We start from the raw sequence: 27,810 nt of genomic DNA on the forward strand, positions 1-27,810 counted from the left end.
CGGAATGGAGAGCAGTCACCGTGGTGCCGCCCCATCCTGTAGGAGTATGTGAAAGACATTCTTATAACTTATACGCAATGTTTGAGGCATGTAAGTCTACCTCCGAGCTAGTCTATCTCCGAGCAGACGTGAGTTTGGGTGTACGTCCGGAAAAATCCAGCCATTTTTTATTTTTTTTATGAATCAGACTGTAGCTTAGTGAATGAGGCCCGATGTCTCTCTCTCTTTCCATGTCTGTCTGCTTCTTTCTCTCTCTCACACCCTCCCTCTCTCCCTCCCTCTGTTTGTCTCTCTCTCTCTGTCTTGCTCTCTCCCTCCCGAGTCCCCACCTGTGTGAAAAGTGAGCAGGGCTTGGAATCTGACACCAGCTGGGGTGGAGCCATCTGAGTCTCCGCCTCCCTCCATCCCAACTGCCTGTGTGTGTGTGTGTCTGTCTGAGTGAGTGAGTGAAGGGGGAGGTGTGTGCGTGTGTGTGCGTGTGTGTGCGCTTCTCTGTGCAGCAAGAGGGGGAGAGAGGTTGACAGCTCATTGAGCGAGTGAAGTCCTCAGCTGTGGAAGAATGGACTGCCTCAAGTTCTACGCGACTTTCTCCGTCTGTGTGTGTGTGTTTTAGGAGTGTGTGTGTGTGTGGGGGGGGCACACATACACATGTAGTGGGAAACCATGGCCCTGAATCGAGTGTCCCAGCTTTGCCACGATATCACCAGGCTATGGCTGCAACTGAAAATGATCACAGGTACTCTGTGTGTGTGTGTGTGTGTGTGTGTGTGTGTGTGTGTGTGTGTGTGTGTGTGTGTGTGTGTGTGTGTGTGTGTGTGTGTGTGTGTGTGTGTGTGTGTGTGTGTGTGTGTGTGTGTGTGTGTGTGTGTGTGTGTGTGTGTGTGTGTGTGTGTGTGTGTGTGTGTGTGTGTGTGTGTGTGTGTGTGTGTGTGTGTGTGTGGACACACATGTTGTGTTTATCAATGATGAGCAGTGATGACAGTTGTAAGTGTGTGTACTAGGCTATTCAATTCAATTCAAAGGAGCTTTATTGGCATGAGAAAACATACGTTTACATCGCCAAAGCAAGTGTTACAAGTAAAATAAAAACAGCTTAAAATAGGGAACATAATATACAGTTGGAGGGGGTACAGCATTGTAAACAGCTATGTCGCATTGTGACATTTTATATATATATATATATATATATATATATATATATATATATATATCACTTTTGAAACAAATAGCAGCATAATCTTTTCTCAAAATGCATTTAAAGGTAGCAGCTCTGTTTCATACTGTATGTGCAGTAGGTCTAGATGTCAATCCATGGTTTGTAGTCCTTAGGGTGGTTGTGTTTCTAACCTTCTTTTGTCGCAACAGTTCACAAATCTTGCTGCTGTGTTCGCGCATTGTTGTATTTCTCCCTGTAGGTATGGGAGTTTTTCGTCATTGGCCATGTTTTCAAACTCACTTCGGGTGTGTGTAATCTATTCACTGGTTGTGAGAATAATGTAGATCAGTGGTTGTGTGTGTTCTCTTGTTGGCAGCATGAGTGTGGTCCAGGTGTATCCAGTATCTGTTGCTAGGTACAGGGGCGTCACTAGGGGTAGGAAAGTGGGACTGAGTTACTAGGGCCCAAGGTGGTGGAGGGGCCTTAATTATTTTATACTTTAGCTATTGAAAAAATAGCAGATATACAAGCTCACAGCTTGTAGATCTACAAGCTGCGAGCTTGTAGATCTGCTATTTTTGAAAAGTCGTGAAAATGTGTGCAAATCTTTGAATATATGTATTTTTTATGTGAACATTTGTAACTCAAATTTTGCTTCTGGGTGGTCCCTGGAACTCAATATTTTGAGATGGGGTTCCGTGCCAAATACATACCATTTTGGGGGTTCTTTACATGAAAAGGTTTGAGCTCCACTGACATAGAAACACAGGTTTTAAAAAAAAAACTCAGAAGGATTTGAAATATTCAAAGATTTTCATGATTTTTCAAAAATAGCAGATCTACAAGCTCGCAGCGCGGCACTCGGTGCCGCGCTGTGAGCTTGTATATCTGCTATTTTTCAATAGTTAGAGCACAAGGGCCTGCAGTGAATCCTTGTACCCAGGGCGACACCCCTGGCTAGGTACACCAGGCTGTGGAAACTTTGGTATCAATGGTATCGCCTGGTTGGTAAAGTGAGAACGCAATGTGTAAAGTGTAGCTGTACAAACCAAAGCTGGTTCAATGTCCAAGGCTGTGTGTGTTCTGGGTTGTCTAACCCAGGGGTCTTCAACGTTTTCAGGCCAAGGACCCCTTAGATGAGAGAGAGAGATGAAGCAGGGACCCCCACAACCTCCATATAGTTTCATTGTTTGGCAGCATAATTGTCAGTGTATTTTGGATTCATGTCAATGTGTGTTTTCAGTTATTTAACCAGTTGAACTGTCACTACTTAATGAACTTGACCTTTCACTGTACTTAGGCTGCTCTTTTTCCCCCTCCAAACTCCAAAGCTCGTTGCCAAAAAGCGCAAGGCGTTGTGAGCTTGTAGAGCTGCTATTTTTGGCTAAAGTTCTCTGAATATGGACACTAGGGTAGAAAAGAACTTCCTATCACTCAAAGATTTGGAGGACCCCCTGTAGTAACTCTGAGGACCCCCTGTTGAAGTCCCATGGTCTAACCTCATCCTCTGGACAGCATAGACAACTCTATTCTGCACATACAGTCAAATCCTCAGTGTTACTCTCTATGGGGCCTTTTCCACCGGCAAAGAACCGGTTCCAGAACCAGTGCCGGTTCAACTTTCTTGGGAACCTTGGTTCGTTCTTGCGAACCGGCTTGCGTTTCCACCAGATTGAACCAGAGCCAAGGACTTGGCTCTGGAACCACAAAAACCAAGGATTTTGTGGTTCCAGTTCCGAACCAACTTTTACGGTTCGGAACCAACTCGGTTCTCGGTGGAAAAGCACATCCCTGGTTCATTCCATAGGCGGGAGAAAGAACCAGAACCGGTTCTTTCCCGGTGGAAAAGGCCCCTATGAGAGTGCACAAAATAGAACCAAATGGACCCGTATGCATGGGTCCATGGTTGCATTCGATTTCATGTCATTGTTGCATCTGTCATTGTTGCATCTCATTCTTCCATGTTTAGTTTTAGATTTCATGTGACTTGCTTAATGCTTCTCTATCCACTATCCATTCTCCTGGCAGCCATTCAGATGAATAACTTGGAGCCATCAATCTAATTTAGTTTCATCCCATCTTCCATTTTGAATCGATGCTGATGTTTCTAATGAGGACAGCCAGTACTGATGTCCACACACATTTGTCTTCCCTCCTAACTGCATGTACACAGAATGCATCAGCTTTGACCACATCCCGGAAACCCTGTCCCTCTTTGGACGTCCCATCTCGAAAGGACAAATCTTTGCCGGGTGTCCCCAGTTTAAGGCAGACAATAGTTTCCATAAACATATTCGAATATAGGAAGCGAATTATCAGAAATGCGCATTAAGACAAAGCGAATATAACCTGTTTCCATCTGCGGGTGTCATTCGAATTAGTGTAGCGCTCCCTACCTCCTTTCCCCCCACCGTTGTGCTTAGGGTCCTTGGGAAACGCCAGGTCGCAGAAGAGCGACACAAACAAACAACACATGAACAGAGACTGAACGTGATACTGAGACAGTTTGTTATAAGTTTGCATTAAACAAATCTTCATTTTAAGTTTAAAAAAAAAAAAAAAGTTTAAGTTTTTTAAGTTGTGTCGGAGGTTGTCTTTGCACAACAGTCTTTAAAGAGCTACAGCTGAGCTGGCACGTTGTGAAAACGGGAGGAATTTACACACGGAGTTCAGACGGTTTGTTTTGTGGGCTAACGCTAATACAATGGACCAGAACGTCATCATTTATTCGCATTTATTGGCTGACCTGTTTCCATTCACTAATGCACATTTAGGTTTTAAAGCCTCAAAATCCACCTCCTATAAATGTTATTGCAAATTAAGAAAGTTTATTCTAATTTTGAAGTGTTTCCATGAAAAGATTTTCGCACAAAAGCTTTAATGCGCATTAACTCATTGCATGCCAGGCCCGATAGTCCCGAGATTATTTCAATGTCTTTCCCTGCCAGGCCCGATAGTCCCGAGAATTTCCGCCATTTTGAAAAAAAAAAAATGAAAAAAATTCAAAAAAAAAAACTTTTTTCAATTTTTTTTTCTGACCCCAAAAAATGTAGTAGGCATGATAGAAATCGCGAAATTGCATGTTTAACCCCCATAGCAACCCCATCTATCAAACATGGCAGCCATCTTTGTTTACATTTTAGGAAAACATAATGGCTTCTATCTCATGAATGCCTGAACGGATTTCCATTCGGATTTTTTTGTTTGAAAGCTGTGAGCAATGTGGACACACGTGGTGCATTATCTAGGCATGGGTGTGCATGATCCGTGCACTATGAATTACATGGAAGTCTATGGAGACTGGAGGCATGGTAGAGTACGAAGGTATTGTTAAATGGCGGGGAATGTGTTAAGAGGCTTAATGGAAACGCCACTAGTGTGAGTGTCCACGGAGAATACAACATTACAAAATGAGTGCATACGACATGGGTTGCCATGACTTCCATCAATAACTCTGTTCTTCCCGCAGTGGTGAGCGTTTTGACGAAAGACCGCACTTTGGAGTTTGAATGTAAACACTCTCTCTCTCTCTCTCTCTCTCTCTCTCTCTCTCTCTCTCTCTCTCTCTCTCTCTCTTTCTCTCTCATGCTGTTGGCAAACTACAAGACAGTGTCTATGTATGCACGCTGTGTGTTTAGGGATTGTGTTTTTTCAGGAGTTTGTATTGGTTTGGGAAATTTCTCTCAGGTTTCACTCAGCTAGCAGATGGGGTAAGGTGATCATATAAGGGGGGGTTACGAAAGAGATGCGGTGCACGAACACACACACACACACACACACACACACACACACACACACACACACACACACACACACACACACACACACACACACACACACACACACACACACACACACACACACACACACACACACGTCTTGGGTGACTTGTTGTTGTCTTGTTGTTTTGGGTTGTCTCGTGTGTGTAATAAGGCTGAGAGTGCTCCTGGCACAAGCATTTCATTGTATATCTGTACCTGTATGGATATGCGTGTGACACACACACACACACACACACACACACACACACACACACACACACACACACACACACACACACTCAGGGAGATAGTGCCAAGGTGTCATCATTTCCCAGTTATATATATTTTTTTTGCCAAGTCAAAGATTTGAATTTAGAAACAGTCAGCTAATATCTCCAGGCAATCTGGAAGTTGTGTGTGTGTGTGTGTGTGTGTGTGTGTGTGTGTGTGTGTGTGTGTGTGTGTGTGTGTGTGTGTGTGTGTGTGTGTGTGTGTGTGTGTGTGTGTGTGTGTGTGTGTGTGTGTGTGTGTGTGTGTGTGTGTGTGTGTGTGTGTGTGTGTGTGTGTGTGTGTGTGTGTGTGTCTGTGTACGCGCGCGCGTGCGTGCATGTATGGTTATGTGACTGTTGGAAATAATACTAACAGATATTATCTCCGTTTTCCTCCTACCTGCCTTAACAAAAGCACTGAGAAACAATGTAGGTTTTGTTGAGATGGATCTCTGGTTAATTTTACACAGCCTGGAGACACAGATTTTATGAGCAGGAGTACAACAGTCAGTGTGGTCTCATTGACCTTATGAAATTAAAACGGCCCTTGGGCCAAACAGAAATGCACTGGCGCCAATGTGAAAATAACACATTGTTCCTCCCTGAGAAACATGGGGGCTTTCCGTCCAGTAGCTGTGACTATAATTTCATACACTCTGGCAAACTCAATTTATTCCAGAAGTGTCCACATTCTGATCAAGTTAAGGTTGGCGAGAGGTGGCCTTCCGTGAACCTAGCTCAGGGGTCTTCAACGTTTTCAGGCCAAGGACAAAGAAAGAGATGATGCAGGTACCCCCAGATTCCATATAGTTTCATCGTTTGACAGCACAATCATCTGCGTATTTTGGATTCATGTCAATTTGTGATATCAGATATGTAACCACCTTTCACTCTGTATTTAATGTGCTCTTTTTTCCCCTCTACACCAAAGCTCTTTGCTGCGAGGCGTTGTGAGCTTGTAGATCTGCTATTTTTGGCAAAAGTTCTCAGAATATAGATGTTAGGGTTCAAGTGGTTAAAGGACAACTTTAGTTTTTTATAACAAGGGTTCATATTTTAGATTGTAATTAAAGAATATAAAAGATGAGTGTTAAAATTATTTCATTTAATTCTTTCTATTGTTTTAGAGATTCTTATTTCAGTGTTTGGGGGCATGCATACAAGTGGCTAAATATGTCATTTTAGACAGAATAAGCCCATTCCCAAGATACAACGCAACCTTTCATGGTTGGATGTGACTTATGGGGGCTAGAAGTGTTACTGTAAATAGCAATGAAGAAACTGCTGGCTTATTGTTTCTAAAAAGACATATTTAGCAACTTGTACGCATGCCCCCATACGTACGCAACTACGCATGCCCCACATTTTAGCACAGTAAACGCGATAAAACAATAGAACGAAGCAAATGAAAACATTTTAACACTCACTTTTTCTTTTCTCTAATTACAATCTAAAATATGAACCCTTGTTGTAAAAAAACAAAGTTGTCCTTTAATATAAAAAAGGAGAGGTGTTTATATCAACCAAAGATTTGGAGGACCCCCTGTAGTAACTCTGAGGACCCCCTGTTGAAGACCCCTGACCTATAGCTTATATGCTGGTAGTTTACCATGCTTTCATGGTTTGTCTTGCTTTATTTATTTTTTTATACTTTTTTGCTGGCTGCTAGTCGCACCTTGACCACCAGATACATGTCGTCTCCATGTGTGTTTTCCTTAGTCAAGTTTCCTAAATATAATGCCACACTTGTCTTTGGTATTTCATAACTACAGACAACCTGAAGTTATGCCCTTCATTTGTTTTATGTGGTGTTCTATTCTATAGCTGCACCATTATTTCCTATTCAAATCCATGTGCTTTTGCTGTACTTGCTTTTGATTTGACACATCCAAATAGGGATGGTTTACTTTCAATCCATCTATACATTTCAGGAATCTCTAACTATTTATCTATTATGTGTAACTGTCTGTCTGTCTCTCGATATGCCCAAATATGGAAATAGCTGGTGTCATATATGGCTGACATCACAGGCTGGCCACCGAGTACTAACTTGTACTGTACGAACAAATATGGAGACTGTGTGACTGTCCGTGGTTTTTGTCCAAATATGGAGATGTCTTTCTGACATAATCATCAGCATATGATGTCATACCGTAATGCTTTTAAGTCTTGGAAAGCTCTGCGACTGCGATACAGTGTATAACGGGAAGAAGGTGAACATGGGGCCTAGAATGAGGTGCTTGTTTCTTCTGTTCTTTCTTGTTCTGGCAATGTTGCCTTTTCATTCAGCATTAGTGTCAGTCATGTCTGTTGACTTGGGCAGTGAGTGGATGAAAATAGCAATAGTAAAACCTGGTGTGCCGATGGAAATTGCTCTCAACAAGGAGTCAAGGAGGAAAACGCCAACGGCCGTGTGTCTTAAGGAAAACGAACGGCTTTTCGGGGACAGCGCATTAGGAGTGTCTGTGAAGAACCCCAAGTTTGTCTATAGGCACCTTCAGAGCCTACTGGGAAAGAAGCATGACAACCTCCAGGTGGCGCTCTACCAGAGACAATTCCCTGAGCACCATCTGCTAGAGGACCAGACCAGAGGCACAGTTTACTTTAAGAACTCAGAACTCCAATATACCCCTGTGGAACTCCTCGGGATGGTCTTGAATTATTCTCGTGGACTGGCTCAGGACTTTGCAGAGACAACAATCAAAGATGCAGTGGTCACTGTTCCAGCCTATTTCAACCAGGCAGAGCGCAGGGCAGTTCTGCAGGCTGCTGAGATGGTGGGTTTGAATGTTCTTCAGCTCATCAATGACAACACAGCTGTGGCCTTGAACTACGGCGTCCTCAGAAGGAAGGACTTCAACAGCACAGCTAGGAATATGATGTTCTATGACATGGGCGCAGGAAGCACCACGGCCACTATCGTCACTTACCAGACGGTCACAACGAAAGACTCGGGCACTCAGCCCCAGATGCGGATCAGAGGTGTAGGGTTTGACCGCAGTTTGGGGGGCTTCGAGATGGACCTGCGTCTGCGGGACCACCTGGCCAAAGCTTTCAACAACCAGGGAAAGAGTAAAAAGGATGTGAGAGAGAACCCCCGCGCCATGGCCAAGCTGCTCCAAGAGGCCCAGCGGCTCAAGACGGTACTCAGCGCCAACGCAGACTGTGTGGCGGAGGTAGAAGGTCTGATGGACGACATTGACTTCAAAGCCAAGGTGAGCAGGGCTGAATTTGAGACCCTGTGTTCGGACCTCTTTGAGAGGGTGGCCCGCCCTGTGCAGGACGCCCTCACCTCAGCAGAGATGACCATTGATGAGCTTGATCAGGTGATCTTAGTTGGTGGCTCCACTCGTGTACCCAAGGTTCAGGAGGTTCTGCTCAAAGCTGTGGGTAAAGAAGAGCTTGCTAAGAACATTAATGCCGATGAAGCGGCAGCTATGGGTGCGGTTTACCAGGCCGCTGTCCTCAGCAAGTCCTTTAAGGTCAAACCCTTCCTGGTCCAAGAGGCAGCCATTTTCCCCATTCAGGTGGATTATACTCATGAGACAGAGGAGGAGGATGGCACCAAAAGTCTGAAGCACAACAGGCACATCCTGTTCCAGAGGATGGCGCCGTATCCCCAACGGAAGGTTGTCACCTTCAACCACTACAGTGACGAATTTGCCTTCAACATCAACTACGGTGAACTCAGCTTCTCGGGACTGGAGGACCGTAGCGTGTTTGGCTCTCTGAACCTAACCACCGTCAAGCTATCTGGGGTGGGCAGCCACTTTCAGGAGAACGTGGACGCAGAGTCCAAGGGAATCAAGGCCCACTTCAACATGGATGCGAGTGGCTTGCTTCAGCTGGACAGGGTTGAGTCTGTCATTGAAACTATTGTTGAAGAGAATGAGGCGGAACCAACCTTGAAAAATCTGGGAAACAGAATTTCCCGCTTGTTTAGAGCGGGATCCTCAGAACCTGCTGCCAATGTGACTCAGCCGCTCCAGGACGAGGAAGAGGTGCCTCTGGAGTCTGGAAAGGAGACGGAAGAGAAGGACGTTGAGAAAAATGTCAAATCTCAAAAGACCAAGGTCATAGCTGAGGACATCGCTGTGGAACTCCTCATCCGCGACATCCTCGACCTGACTGCAGATGAAATGGCTTCTTCCAAGAAGAAGCTGCAGGAGTTGATGCACAGAGACCTGCAGAAACAGGAAAGGGAAAAGATCCTGAACAGCCTTGAGACTTTCATCTTTGAGACACATGACAAGCTGTACGAATATCAGCAGCTGGCCGTGTCAGAAGAGAATGAGCAGATCTCGGGTAAGCTGAGCGAGGCCTCTGCCTGGATTGATGAGGATGGCTACTCGGCCACCGCCAAGGAGCTGAGAGAGAAACTGTCCGAGCTGAAGAGCCTGTGTAAGCCCCTGTTCTCATGGCTGGACCAAGAACAGCACCGGCTCCCACAAGACCAGCAAGGCCAACGCCACAGCCAAGGAGAAAGTAATTCCTCCCGCGGAGGAGAGCGCAGAGATGACGATAAAGCGGAGGGTGTGCAGCCAGGTGGAGTCCCACCCACTGAAGAGACTGCTGCAGAGAATTTAGAGTCATCTAATCACTCAGAGCCTGCAAAGGAAATGGAGGGTGAGGGTACAGGACCAACGGAGAAGGCCCAGTCTGAAAACCATATACAGGATGAATTGTAACTGCTTAACAAAAAAAAACAAAAAAAAGAAAACACACCCAGTGTGAAGTGAGCGGTGCTATTTATGTTTTAATTTCATTAAGTGTCCCGCGAAGATTGTCCGATGTGATCCTGGCCTCCCGGACAGACGCGCGACTAACGGCCAAAGCCACATGTAGGATTAGTTGGCTCCGCTCAAAGATCTATATAGTTAGTGACTGAGTGGAATGTTCAAGTTTACTTCTCCCTTTCTTTTGTTTTGTTTTAATTTCTTATGTCTCTCCCAATGAGTGAGAATGCTTAGACTGCAATGATGAGAGTATTTTTGTTATACCTTTCCTAAAATTGAGTTTATTTTAAATCATTTTAAAATGTGTTGTCAAACATATTTTGCATAATCAAAAGAAAACGGGCGAGCTCACAAGGCATCACACATCACGATGCCTTGTGAGCTTGAAAATCAACAGTTTTAACTTTTTTTTTCTGTCTTCATATGAGGGATTGAATGAAGGAGTCTCAGAAGTAAGGTTGAACCCAGACGTATCAGTCACTCATCTGCAAATTTGGGCACTGTTTCAGCATGCGGCTGTTACCATGGCGCCGGGGACGCATGCACACTATACAGGCATCGGTATCTGATGTCATTCATCCAAATTTGACTGACACATTATGTCCAAATATGGGCTTTCCCAGATGATGCCCTGTTAGGGAAAACACACTAATACAATCTCTTTTATGCTCATATACTGTATGTGATCCCTGATGTCATCAACATTAAGCCTCATGTGGTCTATGACGTCAGACATCTATGATGTCTCATGCCCATATATGGACATATTGTGTCAGTCTCGTGGTCTGTGACATGACGTCAGACATCTATGGTGTCAGATGGATGTCAGTCATTTTATGCCCATTTATGGTGTTCCATGTCCAGGCCAGTCTGTGACGTACTATGACGTCAGAGTAGACGGACATCAGATGGACAGACAGACATTCGGTAAATTAATAGTTAATAGTTAGATATTGTGATGTCAAGTGAATCATGACCAAAAGCTTCACTTTTCCGTTGTGAAAAGGTTAAAGCAGCTTCACTTTGCTGAAAAAAGATTATCGAACCAAGAACAATAGTTTGTTATACTAATGACAGATTCAACATATACTGTAGGTCTATAAAGACTACTCAGACTGAATTCAGTGCACAGACTCCTACATTTGGGGTTGTGTATGTTGTGAACCTTTTTTTGGAGCTGTGTGCAGCTCCCTATACGTGGCTGTGTGGGTCTGTGTGTGTGTGTGTGTGTGTGTCTGTGTGTCTGTGTGTATGTAGCCTGACTTCGGCGCGTAACTAGTGCCGCACCATTTACGCCACTCGCGCAATATATACATCAAAATGTGCGGCTCGGCCGGGAATGGTGTTCTATTACCTTTCGTTCCGATCCGCCTTACCATGCCGACGTAATCGGCAAAAAACGACGCTTAATTGTCCCCATTGACTTATAATGGGACAATGCAAGAAATCACTTTCAAGTATTTTTCTCTCGTAAACCATAGGAGCTACAGTTTCAAACCTCGGAGAGGAGATTCATAATGATTTTAAGAATGAATCGAAAAATAATTACATCACTCGGCCTCATGGTGGCGCTATAACGGCCCACTTTACGTTTTGCCCCGTAACTCTTGAACCGTAGATCGGAAAATTAAAATTCTTTTTTCCCTGGATTCCTTGGGTCAAGACGCATCTCCCCATATAGGCCACGCCCATTTGCGCCAGGATAGATTTTCCGCCATCTTGAATTTTCTCCAAAACACACTTTTTGCTCCTTTTCCTACATATTTTCTTCAAATGTCACAAAAGTCGGTACACATGATCTACACACACACACACACACACACACACACACACACACACACACACACACACACACACACACACACACACAGCTCCACTTCACACGGGTGTGATTTTTTAATGTTAAGGTGTTAATCTAACTGGCTTGTACTGGTGAACTTGCATGTCTGTTATTGGCTAAGTTCCTGTACATCCCATAAGGGATAGGAGGAGTGTTGTAATTGGCTAGCCTGGTGGGACTCTGCTTATCCCATTGCCTGGAGGAATGACTGCTCTGCGATTATCTCCTGACGGAGATAATGATGACTGCTCTGCAAAGGCTTGCTCAGCACCTGTGCACGTAACAATGAGGACTGTTGACAAAGACCAATGATCATTGTCAGAATAAATATGGTTTTGCTGGATCCAGAATTTGCTTTGTACATTTCAGGTATTCTCAGATAGACTGAGTTTGATCTACAAACATGACCAGCATAAACAACTTCGAACATTTACTGTATGTAAAACTTGTTTTTAACAAGTCACATACTCTTTTACTAAGCATTTCTTTCTTTTTTTAGCATGACGTGTTTCGCCGTGTTGGTGCTTTGGCTGTGTGTGTGTGTGTGTGTGTGTGTGTGTGTGTGTGTGTGTGCGTGTGTGCGTGTGTGCGTGCGTGCGTGCGTGCGCGTCTGCAATATTCCAGTCAACTTGAAACATTAAAAAAGGGAAAAAAAGAAAGTGACAACACAGCCTTAAGGGATTAGTTTTTTGTAAATGTCTCTTCTCTTCTCTCTGTGTTTCTGTTCCTTCTCTGCTGTAGTGTAATGGCTCGTAACCATGACCAGAGGCAGTTAAAAGAAAGAAAAGAAAACAGTCACAATAAACCTCAGGTTTATTCTTAGTGGCATGCTTTGGAGTTTTTCCTTCTTATGGCGTTTTAATGGATGGAGGAAGAGTGGGAGGGAAGAGAACTGGGTTCAGACCCGTGTGTGTGTGTTGTGTGTGCGTGTGCACGAGAGTAAGAGAGAGCTGGTTCCACACTTGCCTCTGATCCAACCTTGAGGTTAGGGACCAGTTTATTGAATAACATTTTCCCCAATTGATTTGAACAGACACACTTGAGCTTCACCCCCAAAATGACTTTTTTTCTATTGATTACTCATGCCATGGAGACTTGAGTTCAATTACATTTTTGAGCGTGGTAAACTGCTCCATAGAGTGGCTGTGCGTGTGTCTGTAGCCTGTACATCCTAGACTTAAATCCTAGTCTGAAGACGTTATGCAAGCACGACCACCGCTCACTTCACATTGGGTGTGATTTTTTGGTTTTAGTCACATTCCTAAGACGATAATCTCATTACAATAAATGTACCCCTATTGATTCCGGATGGGGACCCGCATTTGGGTCCCCATCCGGAATCAATGGGGGTAAATTCACTATAATCACATTTTTGTCTTAGGAATGCTAAAAATACAAAAAAAAGATATTATTGAACTCAAGTCTCCATGGCATGAGTATTCAATAGAAAAAAGTCATTTTGAGGGTGAACTACTCCTTTAAACCAGCTCCTTAAGCTTCTGTTTTGACCATAAGAATCAACGTTGGCCCCAAATTTGCATTTTGTCCCTATGACGTGGTTTACTCGTGCACAGACATGCATCCCAGGAGTGCAAGGACAGAGACACAAGTACAGCTAGAAGCTCTGTCTCATTCCAAGACCGTCTGGCAGCTTGTTAATTCTAAATGCCTGCTTTTTTGTTGTTTCTTTAACCACATGAACCCTAATGTCCCGATTCTGGGATGAACATATGGCTTGTAGATCGTCTATTTTCTGGGACGAGTTTTGTTGCAGAAGGGAAAAAGGAGCAGATCAAGTATAAAGACCTAGGGATCCTGGACAACTATAGGTACTAGTCCTTACCCGTTCAAAGATATGAGGTCCGAAATGATGTGCAGTGTGTGGGTTATGGGGTGTGCACTGTGCACACAGTATATGAGGGATGGAAAGTAACTTTCTGGTGCTTGCATGATAATATGTAGGAGCATCAATGTAAGAAATACCCGTTTCGTTTAAAGGCTACAGAGATACTGTGTACCCCCCCCACCCGCCTACACACACACACACACACACACACACACACACACACACACACACACACACACACACACACACACACACACACACACACAGCCAGGGCCGTTTTTAGCTATAGGCGGACTAGGCGGTCGCCTAGAGCGCCAGCCTAGAGGGGGCGCCGAGGGGGCGCCGAAATGGAGGGAGTGGACCCAAACCAGCCCAAAACCGACCCAAAATCGACTAAATTCACGGCAAAACCCGCAAGCGTGGGAGTGGGGGGCGCATTCGAGAGAGCTCGCCTAGAGCGCCGATTAGGCGCGCTACGGCCCTGCACACAGCTGGTTAAACATGTTGCCTCATGCTAGATGCAGAATAGATAAGCCTCATGCTAGATGCAGAATAGATAGTAGATACACCATAAAAATGCTAATATACAGCATATGATTTGTGAAAGTGACAAACGGGCTTCACAGTTATGTCAGGTGTGTTCATATGCTTATGGTGATGCGATTTCAGATCAATTGCTCCAGCCATTGAGGAGAAACACTGTGACAGACACTCAGACACTCAGACAGACACTCACTCAGACATTCCGAAAATTATATGTTAGATATAAGGGGGTTAAACTTGAATTTAACTATAATGTGAGTACTTGGAGGCCATTCTGTGACATCAGTACTATTATAGTCAGGTTACACAAATATCACACTATACCTATAGCTTAAACGTGTTAAATGTGTTTCAAAATATTGGTTAAGCCAATAGAGATGGACTTTGAGAGATTCCTATCCACCCGTTTCCGCGAGAATTTACTGTAGCATTATCTGTGGGACACTTCCGTTTAACAGCAGACATACAAGCTCACGTCGCAGATGCAACCGCTGCGAGCTTGTAGATCATTCTCGGCTGCTCGGGTGCTCGCTCGGCAATATCGACTAGTTGAACAGTTCGAGCTGTACAATTGAAATACACCATTTAAAGATGTAAATACCCAGCAGTGTTTTATCACTTTAGCCAAACTTTTTTTGTCCCTATGAGGACAAAGATCACAATCTCCGTCCCTGTAAGCACACCGGTCCTCACTGCTTTAATTCGGCTGTTCGGTGCTGTCGAGATTGTGTATCTACAAAATGATTGTATCTAATAAATTCGGCTCTAAAAGTGGAGTATGCATCGTCCCTTAAAGGACAACTTTAGTTTTTTACAACAAGGGTTCTTATTTTAGATTGTAATTAAAGAATATAAAAGATGAGTGTTAAGATTATTTCATTTACTTCTTTCAATGTTTTAGAGATTCTTATTTCAGTGTTTGGGGCATGCGTACAAGTGGCTAAATATGTCATTTTACACAGAATAAGCCCATTCCCAAGATACAACGCAACCTTTCATGGCTGGATGTGACTTATGGGGGCTAGAAGTGTTACTGTAAATAGCAATAAAAAAACTGCTGGCTTATTGTCTAAAAACACATATTTAGCCACATGTACGCATGCCCCCATGCGGACGCATACCCCACATTTTAGCCAGGAAACACGATAAAACAATAGAACGAAGCAAATGAAAACATTTTAACATTCACTTTTTCTTTTCTCTAATTACAATCTAAAATTTGAACCCTTGTTGTAAAAAAACAAAGTTGTCCTTTAAGGTTAGGGCTTAATGGAATGAATGCAGTCCATGGTGGGTCATCAAACCTATAGTGAGTCATGTTTGTTTGTTATCCCACTGAAGACAGTGGCACAGTGTTGTGTGTGGTGGGGATGATGCCACTATCTATTCAGTAGAGCCATGTTGCCTGCCAATGAGAGGGACAGTAAGAGAGACTCCATTGTCCCAATATTACACATGAATCTAGGATTGTTCGTAGTTTGTTGCGATACTAATATCTAGCTTCATTGGGAAATGTTCTATTCTTTACCTACCCGTCCTTGTGAGGCAGGTCAGAGCACAGAACAGACCCTGTGGAAAAACCCTTCTGTTCAGGAATGCTTTTGCTGAATTTTGATTTTGTCCTCTATGTAATATGTCTGTTGCTTTTGAGTTTTATTGTACACTTATCTTCATTGTTGTATTTTTATTGTATGTCAAGCACTTTGTGAGTCTTTCTCTGTGAGACGTGCTATATAAATAAAATGTACTTACTTACTTACCTTGCTTGCTCATGGACACATGGCAGACAGGGGGACTTGAACCATGCTACCTCTGGCTAGAGGTAGCATGCTACCCTAACCCTGACTCCCAGACTAAGGGGAACACACACCGGCCGTGGAGGCGGTGAGGACGCGGCGCATCAAAATAGCCGCCCCCATTATTTTCTATGAACTAACCCACACCGGCAGCGTCAGACGCGAGCAGGCGCGGGTCTGCCGCCTCGCCCGCCGCTCCAATGCGCCCATGTTCTATTTCTAGGCACTGCCGCGTGGTGAAGATGTCCTCTGGGTGCAGCCTCACCTCATGATGTGTTCCTTATCGTTCCTCATCCCAGTAGACCTCCATCAGTGGACGAGACACTGTAGGAAGTTGGTGAAACACTTCTGTATTTCTACATATTATGACTTCCTTTTTTAGCCCGACTGTCAGTGCCATGTGACGCATGTATCTTTTTTTTTTGTCTTAAAGAGAGAACTCCACTTGTATTGTCTTAAGCCTAGTTCATACCTAAGACGCGCCGCCATCACACGACGGAGCATACATTTATGTATGCGAGCGTTGCAGAGAAGAATCGCAGCAATCAGAACTTACCATTTACCCAGGGGTTCTGTGGCCATATTTTGGGAGCCATTGCTGTAAAGCAGGGTTCTTCAACGTTTTCAGGCCAAGGACCCCTTAGTCGAGAGAGAGATGAAGCAGGGACCCCCACAACTTTTTCATAGATTCCATATAGTTTCAGCACGATCGTCAGTGTATTTTGGATTCATGTCAATTTGTGTCTTCATTTAACCACCGTCAATACTTAATAAACTTGACCTTTCATTCTGTACTTAGTCTGCTCTTCTTCCCCTCTACACCAAAGCTTGTTGCCAAAAATAGCCGATCTACAAGCTCACAACGCCTCGCAGCGTGAGGCGTTGTGAGCCTGTAGATCTGCTATTTTTGGCTAAAGTTCTGAGAATATGGATGCTAGGGTTCAAGTGGTTAATATATAAAAGGAGGGAAAAAGGTTTCTATCACACAAAGATTTGGAGGACCCCCTGTAGTGACTCTGAAGACCCCCTACGGGTCTCGGACCCCCTGTTGAAAACCCCTGCTGTAAAGCACTAGTTCCTACTGTAACTCATTTCTCACTGGAACTATGGAGTCATCCATAAAATCACACTGTATTTCCTCTATTAGCTTGTCTTTTTTCCGAACACTGCTTTAACAGCCAGGTGAAGAACAATGGTGCGGATGATGTTTTTGTGTTTGTCCGCCACAAAGCTAGGCTTCAATTCAATTCATACCGTCGCGTGTAATAATCGAATTGCACTAATCCGAGCTATGATTTTCGGAGATGGGACGATCACACAATACAAGAAGGTCACGTGAGTGTGAGCACAAGTGTGTGTGTGTGTGTGTGTGTGTGTGTGTGTGTGTGTGTGTGTGTGTGTGTGTGTGTGTGTGTGTGTGTGTGTGTGTGTGTGTGTGTGTGTGTGTGTGTGTGTGTGTGTGTGTGTGTGTGTGTGTGTGTGTGTGTGTGTGTGTGTGTGCGCGTGCGCGCACGCTATATAAATAACAGATAACTAACACAAGGTTGAACACACAAATTCCAGGGCGGTGTTTCCCGTGTGACCCACTTTGTGTGTGTGTGTGTGTGTGTGTGTGTGTGTGTGTGTGTGTGTGTGTGTGTGTGTGTGTGTGTGTGTGTGTGTGTGTGTGTGTGTGTGTGTGTGTGTGTGTGTGTGTTGCAGTGACAGATGGGGTCCTGGTAAACCCTGCCTATAATTCCAGATAATAGAGCTTGGATTTCCTTACATGTGTGCACACACTATCACACCGAGAGAGAGAGACACACCCACACAGCTGTAGACTGGCACACACACATGCACAGCTGCTCAGTTACATGCCACTACAACAGTTGACATTTCATACCAGCGCAGCAAGTTGTGCTCTTACCCCAGTGCCTTAAAGTCTACATTCCATGATTTGCCACATGCCAAAAAAACAGATGAGCTGAATGTATGTATGGCTCACACATAATGTATAGAAACCTAGGTTCTCCCACACACACACACACAGTAAAGTCAATGTTCATTCATCTATTTACTGTGCATTGGCAGGCCAAACCTTTGACCATTAAAGCACTCGAACCCTGGCATCCCTATTCTGGGGGGACACTGTGTTGCAACTAGGGATAGGACGATATGAAAAATTCATATCATGATTATTGTGACCAAAGAAATCGCGTTTTACGATATTATCGCGATAATCAAAACATTGTCATGCACTAGGGAGTTGCACAACAAAACAGAGGGAGTCCACACACAAGTCAACATTTTAAATATTATTTATTAGGGTATTTCTAAATAATTAGTTGCTAAAATCAAACAAGCTGGTATGGGGTGTGAACAAGTCAGTAATCAATCATGTCTGCTGTGTATGGATGTGTGGAGTGTGCTGTGTGCGTGTTGAATAAAGATGCAAGTGCCCAAGCAGAACCTGCTTCCAGGAGTAGAGACAGCAATCTCACGAGGTTAGGAGGAGAGCTCCCTTTATACTCTTCCAACCACACCCAAACTCAGGTGTGCCAAATTTGGCTGACATACCCAACATCCATTATCCTGGGGTGGAACATTTGCCAAAAAATGGCTGATCTACAAGCTTGTAGATCGGCTATTTTTTTTGCAAAGAGATTTGGTAGAGTGTGAAAAAAAGACAGTATCAAGTACGTATATTATAAGTAAGTTTTACCAATAGAGGGTTTCAAATGGTACCGGATAATATGCAACTCAGCAAATAAAAGGCTAATTGATCCCAGTGCACGAAGGAGGACGATATCACGATAAATTAAATCTCCACGATACGATTATCGTGAGTGTTTTTTATCACGATAAACGATAATATCGCTTATCGTCCCATCCGTAGTCGCAACACAACCAGGGCTTAATTAATGCCAGCGCTGGCCAAAGCTCAGCTCTGGGACCTGCACTTCCATACCTCTTGAATAGCGATGGAGCTTGTTAATATTTATTGATAATGAGCACCGTATCGATCCTGCTTATTGAGCCGGGCTTTTATCGAGCCCACTATTGAGCGTTTTTTTTTTTTTTTTTTTTTTTTTTTCGTGGAAAGACGCAAGACGACAAATTCTGAACAGAACTGGTATCTTTTTTTATTGGCCAGTTGTTGTGACTGTGAGTTTGTGGCTGACCACCATCTATGAAGATGTCAGTGACTAAAGTAACATAGTCATTAAATATCATTAAAACAATAATTCATTAGTGTTCAATAAGTGTTAAATGGCTTTATATTATGAATGGTACTTGGTACTGTAATTTCTTGATAGCCTCTTTTATTGATTGTTTAAACATGGCGTCATGAGCCGCTGCTATGCTCGATAACAAGCTGGATAAGCCCAAAGCTTATTGATACCGGGTACTCAATACATTTGTTAGAGTTTGTAGCGGACCCTTGTTTTGAGCTCACTCCCTACTCTTGAGGGCGTTCCGTCTCCTCAAATGCACATACAATGTATATACGTTTTTATTTAGGCTATTTATTATTAAGTCAGCTTTCACATTTCCCCTCACTGTCCCTTCCTGCAATGGAAAAGGACCGTGGATTAAATGAAACTGAGTTATATTTATCCAGGTGGTCTGAGTCCTACCTCACTATGCTAGTTGCGAAGAACTCTGCAAATAACGGTGACACTCTTTTGAGAGTGGACAGAGTAGAGAGCCGGCACTGGTCAACTAAGTATTAGAGGGTTTAAGTGGTTAAAACGTCTTTGTTGTTGAAATGTGTGCTAAACCTTCCTCTTCGCTACTTTCCTTCTCAGATAACTGATAACTTGTATCCTTCACCCTGAGGTCATGGGTTTTCTACCCCTATCCATTCCTGGTGTGTGTACACAGTAAAATCCTTTATTAGTAGTCATTGCTATAGCATGTTTGTTCAATAACGCTGTCTCTGTATCTTTAGTAAACAGAACATATATATTCCATTTTGGATACCAACTTTATCCAATTAGGAGAGAGAAGTGATGAAAGATAAACGATAAATGATCATAGAGAATATAGAGTTATAAGATAAGATTACTTGGCCTTTAACTCCCATAAGGATCGATTTGGTTACATCTGTACACTGTCAGAGTTAGAAATGGATTAATTAACAAACATTTTACTGTGGTACTGTGCACAGCTTACTTGGCGATGCCGATTGCACTGGGGGCGGCATAGCTCGGGGGTAGAGAAACCGCTATTAGAGCACAAAGGGTTCCCGAAGGGTTCCCAGTTCGAATCCGGGCTCCCCCAGAATTAATGTCGAAGTGTCCTTGAGCAAGACTCTGAACCCCTAATTGCTCCTGGTGAGCAGGTTGGTGGTGCCTTGCATGGTTTCCTCTGCCACCGGTGTATGAATGTGTGTGTGAATGGGTGAATGTAATGCACAATCTATGTAAAGCGCCTTGGCTATATAAATGCACCATTTACCATTTACTTTAATTTTGGGAAGGTTTTGCTTCAATTAGATACTGTGGGACAGCAGAGGCACAGGAATCCGAGGGCAGAGGAAGGGGGGGGGGGTCCTCCAGATGGAATTGGATCAGGGACGTTGCAATTATGTGGTCGACGCGCTACCCGGGCAGCTACCCTTGTGCCCCTTCACAGTTGTCGCCTGAATGCCTCGAATGTAAAGTCTCAATGACCTGACTGGACCTGATGTGTGTTTGAAGCAGAGCTGAACAGAGAGGGAGGATCGGACCACAGGGCTGTCATTAGTTACATTGTCTGGTAATGAGAAGGAGGTAGGGGTGTGTGTGCGTGCGTGTGTGTGCGCGTGTGTGCGTGCACACGCGCCTCTCGGATGTTATGTACTGCACTCGTTCCCAATGTCAGCCCCAGGGGTTCCAGGGGTTTCCCATCAAAATGAGGAACGGTTTAAACACTGTCTTAAAGGAGTAGTTCGATCACCCCCAAAATGACTTTTTTTCTATTGATTACTCATGCCATGGAGAGTAGAGTTCAATAATATTTTTACTTTTTTGTTGCATTCCTAAGACACAAATGTCAGGGTTTGACACTAAGTTCTCAGAGGCACTTGCCCATCTGGCAAGTACTGGTCATGTTCTACTTGCCCGAAGGTCATGCCCACTTGCCTGAAAAGTAAATAGTCCATAATAAAATGATAGGTAAAGATTTTAATTACCGCTCAATTTAACACTTATTTCTTTACTTTCTGGGCCTGTGCGATAAAAAATGTCACACCTCAATACCTCCAAATCCAAATATCTACATACTGTAGCTATGATTGAATATGCCTATGGTTTCACACAGTAGCCACAGTAAAAACAGACGGTTGTTGCGTCCCCTCTCAAATGAGCACTTGCCCGGTCGGGCAACCTGAAAGCAAACTTCACCTGCCCTGACGTTTTATTTACCTGCCAGGGGCAGGTGGGCAAGCCTTAGTGTCAATGCCTGAATGTGATAACGATACATTTACCCCCATTCGTTCCGGATCCGGAATCAATGGGGGTAAATTAACTCGAATCAAATTTTTGTCTCAGGAATGTGACAAAAAACAAAAAAATATTATTGAACTCTACTCTCCATGGCGTGACTAATCAATAGAAGAAAAGTCAATTTGGGGGTGAACTACTCCTTTAAGCCCTGTTTTATTTTTCGGCTATTCAAAATAGAATAGCCGTGAACTTGCAGATCTGCTATTTTCGAAAACTCAAATATTGGCAATTCTTTTCATATGGGGGTCCGCAGCCAATACATGAAAAGGTTTGTGAACCAGTAACTGTGCTGTACAGTATGTGTGGCTCTGTGCAGCCATGTGCGCTGTGCAGGAGAGTGCAGAGTGTGTTTGTGAACATCAGAGGGGTCCCTGCTGCCACCTGTGCCTTTGATCTCTGAGCAGCCGGCCGCTAATGCAGCTTTTGGACTGACAGCATGTGTTTAGCACGATGACACGATGAAGCATAACCACGCAACATAGGGGTGTGTGTGTGTGTCTGTGTGTGCTGTTTGCGTGCATGTGGAGCGCTTAATGAGATGAAAACATGATCTTTCATTATGCAGTAATTTATTTTTTGATAGCACTGTGAACCATTGATTAGCTGGTACAGTATGTGTTGTAGAATTATTACTGCATATATATATTTTTTTCTTTCTAAAAGGCTGTTGACATCAGGCCAGTCAATATGTATGCGATAAGGTCTTGCTGCGCGGTCATTATGGCGTATATGGACACGACGGGGTTATAATTCCCCGAGGCGGAGCCGAGGGGAATTATCAGCCCGAAGTGTCCATATACGCCATAATGACCAAGCAGCAAGACCTTATAGCACTTATTACCCGGCTAATACATAAAATTAATAATTTAACTCAAAACTAAAATCAAAACAAAGTGTTTCCTTGTTTACAGACGGCTGAAAGTGCGTCCCCCCGAGCGCAACACGGTCGCCTTGGAAAACAAGGAAGTGCTGATCAAATAGAATCCATTTCTGTTACTGCGTCGTCTATTTCTTGCCTCAAATGTTTTTAAAAACATTCTTCAGAGCAACGTTTGGTTGTAAATGTGTGTGTTTGTTTACATGGCTGACATGTTGGATACGGCACGAAATCCACGCAGTGCAGCCTGAATACAGCAGCTGTTCTGAGCCTTTGATTAGGCAGCGGTGAATTATAGAGCGGAGCGGTCATTATACGCTCATAATTCACCGCTGATTTCAGCGCTCGACCAATCAGAATCAAGCATTCAACCAAGCCGGGTAATAATAGTGGCTAACTGTTAATGAACCAACACCCAGATCATTTCCTACACTCTACTGCAGGAGTTCCCAAACTATTTGGCTCGGGGCGCTATTTCATCCGAGGCACCGCTACATTATTATATTCCTCATTTTCACTCCCAGCACCTTATAATTATAGCATATTTTAGCAATTATGTTGTGAGGAAAGCGAGATAATAGCCATTTTGGTTAGAACTGTCTGAAATTAACTTTGTACTTCAAGTTTAAAATGATACTAAATATATTGTTAAATGTCCAAATAAATTAAAAATATTATCAAATTATCTTGCCGTCGCGGCACCCCAGGGTGCCTCGTCACCCACTTTGAAAACCCCTGCTCTACAGCACCATGTGCATTGCCATGTGCATTGCAGCAAGTAAAGCACACATGTCCATTCACAAATCAAGTTAGCATTACAGCATTATAAGTAGCTAGGGTACACACCATTAGCTGTAATTAAATCCATCTCAACACACGCATGCACGCTCACACGCACTCACGCACACACTATCATGATTCGGTCAAGCTGTACAATCACATCACACTTGCGTAATCACTGTGACCTTTGGGAGTGTGAGATGCTGACAGGTGACGCTGTAGACGCCCTGCATGGCGAGACAGAACATGTAAAGTAAAAGTTTCCTTTAACTGGCTATTACCAGTAAGACTCCCTAATCGGGAGATAAGCGACCGTCAGGTCGCATACACAAACTTTAGAAGGCAATGGTAGGCAATAGGGATGTGCCGAAAGCAAAATTCTTGGCCGAAACCGAATACCGAATATTGGAAAGATTTGGCCGAATACCGAATAGCCGAATAATACATGTATATAATTTATTTTGTATTACTAATTTTTGCACCATTGCTGTACCTTTGTTGTAAATCTACCTGATTATGGCAAAAGACATGATGAATCTACCTGATTATGGCAAAAGACATGATTATGGCAAAACCTAACTTAAATAATAATCACCATATGGTTCCATAAAACATTTATTTCTCACTTTTGAATGCACACATAACATATTTATTTTTGTGTAGAATTATTTATTTACTATTGTGTAGTAAATTTGTAATAAAAGACAAATTATGTCTCAAAATATTAACATTCCATATAGTTGAATTATTGCATCATAAAGAAATATCAATGTAATTATTGTTATAAAAAAAAAAATATATATATATATATATATATATATATATATGTTGAATATCCTATACATTATTCGGTAGTATTCGGTAGTATTCGGTATTCAGTATTCGGTAATATTCGGTATTTGGTATTCGGTACTATTCGGTAATAATTATTCGGCTGTAAAATCAAACCGAACCGAAACCGAATATGCGCTTTTTGGCACTATTCGGCCGAATATTCGGTGCCGAATATTCGGTCACATCTCTAGTAGGCAATCAGGAGGGAATATATGGGAAATGGGACAGATCCATGTTGATGACGTGACTTTAGAGATACTGTGTACCGCTTTGCGTGAGTTTAGGGCAAAATCTGTAGGAGCAGTGTCCAAAAATATGTTTTGCAAGAATCGGCCTCGTGGTGGCGCTAGAAGAGGGCCATGTGAGAAATGAGGGTGGAGGTTGTGGTTTGGCAGCTAAGGAGTGTGTGTGCAAAGTTTTCCATGGATCGGGGCAACGGTGGCGGAGATGGAGATATGAGTAGGGCAAAAGTGTGACGTGACGGACAGACTGACAGACAGACTGACTGACAGCCGGTGGAGGTTTTGATAGTAACTGCGACCTGACGGTCGCCAAAAAGGATTTTTAAAGGCCAGGATTTTTTTTATGCAGTTTCATGGTGCGGAGTTCCAGCTGAATTACTTTATTTTAATATTCTTCTATAGCTCTCCACACAGGAGGAAGCATGACTGTCCAAAATGTGAGAACGTTTTTCTCCCTGGAGTTGAGCCGAGGCCACGCCCAACGCGGAAGTGCTTCTCTCGCATTTTTGGCGAAGTATAATGATTGACAAAACCATGACGGAGCCGCGCCGTTATGGACAGAATAGGAAATATTGTTGTGGGGACTGGTTCTGCGACCGACTGTGGCTCAAAGGGACTTCCCCCAATCACAGCGCGTCATTTCTCCTCCCCCTACTCTCCTCAGCTCCGGGGGGAATGGAGGGTATGCGTGTGACATCATCATCATACCTGGAAATTATGCGGGAACGCCTACTGAATGGGAAAAAAACTACTTTCTGGTCTTGACAGCCCATAACATCCAAACAGAAAAGTCCTATCTGATTGCAATACATGAAGTTAAACAACGTTAAACTCACTCTGCCACTCAATTTGCCATTCACTTTATGCATACGCATACCCTCTATAGCACACTCGCGTCCAAAACAGACAATGAATATATGAGCTTTTCTCAACTTCTGAACTTTTGTGTACGTGGACACAGTGGAAACCAGTTTGGGAACATTGACTGCCACAATATTATATGTCTGAGTATATTTTATATAGCTCATTTGACACGCACGCACGCACGCACGCACGCGCACACACACACACACACTTTATACAGTACAATCATGCATACGCACACTTGTGCATGCATGCATATGAAGAAACAGACATGCATGCTACACACACACACACACACACACACACACGGATGTTTATGCCCAAACACATTGTGAACTACGGCCAGGCCAACGCATTAAATATGTAGGAATGTGTGAAGGAATCATGTCCTCCATTCCAACAAGCCCCCCCAAACATCTTTTCTGTTCTTTAACCTCTCCAAATCCAAGGTTTATTTTTTCCTTCACGCGCACACCCGCGCATGCACACGCTTTTAATTCAGTTTGCGACACTCACTGTCTTATAGACAAGCTGCTGTGGAATCGGATGCCCTCTGTCTATTGTCGAAGTGGGTTTCTTGCTTTTACAACCATTGACAATAGATTGGCTATCAAATCCAATTGATTGGATTTTATATTAACTGGGAGTCAAGGCATTGTCCTTTGCTCAAAGTGAGTTTTGGGAATAGAATAGAACAGGGGTCTTCAACAGGGTGTCCGGGACGCCTAGGGGGTCCCCAGAGTTACTACAGGGGGTCCTCCAAATCTTTGAGTGATAGAAACTTTTTTCTCCTTTTTTATATTAACCACTTGAACCCCAGCGTCCATATTCTGAGAGCTTTAGCCAAAGAGCTTTGGTGTAGAGGGGAAAAAATAGCAGACTAAGTACAGAGTGAAAGGTCAAGTTTATTAAGTATTGATGGTTCAAGTGGTTAAATATATTTAAACACAAATTAACTTGAATCCAAAATACACTGATTGTGCTGTCAAACAGTGAAACTGTATGGAATCTATGATGAGATTGTGGGGGTCCCTGCTTCATCTCTCTCTCTCAACGAAGGGGTCTTTGGCCTGAAAACGTTGAAGACCCCTGGTATAGAACATACAGTTTTGTTTCATAGAAGGAACTGTGGGGTGTGTGTCATTCATCCTCCAGTTAAGACCCTGAATGAGGAATGAATGAATGGTTGGGGGGGGGGGGGGGGGGGTCTGCAGTATGTGGGGGATGGGTACAAGGAGGAGGGGGACATTCTTTTTGTGCCCCCCATAGTCACTGTTTGTGGTTTTGAATCTGGGACTGGCCCAGTAGCGGGGTGTGTGTGTGTGTGTGTGTGTGTGTGTGTGTGTGCGTGTGCGTGTGCGCGTGCGTGCGTGCGTGCGCACATGCTGGCACAGAGCTGCAGTTCTAGGCTAGGCTATAGTGAGATTTTCATTCATTTCATTGAGGTCAAAGCAGTGTGTTTAAGAATGGAACCCTCACAGCCTCAGCACCCATTGAAAGGGCTGCTTGACGCCTGAATGTCTGATGTATGTACCATCCAACTCCATATATGGACATGGGGTTCTTAACCACGTGAACCCCAGCCTCCCTATTCCGGGCGTTCATCTGATGTGTTGTTGTTTGTTGTGAGCCTGTAGATCGGCTATTTTCAGGGATTTGGTGTAGAGGGGAAAGGGGCCTAGTACACTAGTACACTAGTACAGACCCCTGGGGGTTCCAGTCAAATAAGTACTGTATAATAGTGTTTTAAGTATTTAGGGATGCGGTATCGGTACTCGTGTTATCGGTACTCGCCCCGATACCGGCCTATTTTGCGGTATCGGTACTCGTCAGATACTGCTCACAAAGCGCCCGAGTACCCTGTGTGTTCCGCCACTTCGCGTTTCTCTCTCTCTCTTAAAGTATCAAAAGTAAAAATACAAAATGTTTGAGCATAGCAGATCTAGACGATCATGCACAGTACAGGAATTTCCATGGGCTAAACCTGAAAAAAAAAGTGAAATGTGTGGCAGTTGTGCCATGTTCTGGGAAAGCAATGCAATTTAATGTGTTATATACAGCCAGAAAGTGAGGAACATCTGATAAAAAGAAAAATTGTATCGGTACTCTGTATCGGCGAGTACTCAAAATGAAGTACTCGTACTTGTATTCGGTCTGCAAAAAAGTGGTATCGGGACATATTTAAAAGGATCATAGCACTGTACTCATCATGGTATACTTTACATTGTCAATCACAAAAGCATAATGCTGTTAGGCTTGTCACGATACTGGATTTCTAACTTCAATACGATATTTAGAAAAATTTCGATGTTTGACACCATTTAACCCATTTAGTGCTCCAGAAATTAACGGATTAAAATGTCCAGCGTGCCTCTCGAAAGGCTTCATCCGCGACCGTTCTCTTATTTTGAAGGCCAGAAGGCCATTGCGTAAACACTTCCGGTTTGACGTCATGACGTCATTCACCGGAAGCGATAGTCGTCCACATGCGGTTGTGTAATGGCCGACCGTTGCCTTTCAACATGTGTTTTTTTAGCGAGAATCTAATGCCATCCTTGGCTTCTAAAGTGTTTTTTGGAGATAATGGACATTAAAGATGAGATCGGCCGTCGGCCTCCATGTTAAGGGATTACTATTTTGTGCACGTGCATCCGTGATGATGATGAATCGGCGAGTCCAATCGTGCCAATCGTTTCCAACGGACCCTAGGGTAAGAACGCCAGCGTTACTCTATATACAGTATTTTTCGCGAGTATACTCGGGATCGGCACTCTAAATACTTGAGTATTTTTCACGAG

At 43.6% G+C, this 27,810-nt stretch overlaps 2 protein-coding genes across 2 annotated transcripts in view; both read left to right on the forward strand.

Annotated features, from left to right (window-relative positions):
- LOC308279954 (guanine nucleotide exchange factor DBS-like) overlaps nt 1-27,810 on the forward strand; it is a gene marked incomplete at its 3' end in the record, with an annotated part of 116,638 nt that overhangs the window by 33,385 nt on the left and 55,443 nt on the right. The gene's annotated exons all lie outside the window — the stretch shown is intronic.
- Nucleotides 7,343-9,874, forward strand: LOC308309331 (hypoxia up-regulated protein 1-like; the record flags this gene model as incomplete). Its single annotated transcript, XM_080754882.1, has 1 exon — nt 7,343-9,874. The coding sequence occupies one exon, from the start codon at nt 7,343-7,345 to the stop codon at nt 9,872-9,874; it is 2,532 nt and encodes an 843-aa protein (XP_080611008.1).

The sequence above is a fragment of the Nannobrachium achirus genome, assembly GCF_963921795.1.
Source record: "Nannobrachium achirus genome assembly, chromosome: 24".
In the NCBI taxonomy this organism is placed as follows: domain Eukaryota; kingdom Metazoa; phylum Chordata; class Actinopteri; order Myctophiformes; family Myctophidae; genus Nannobrachium; species Nannobrachium achirus.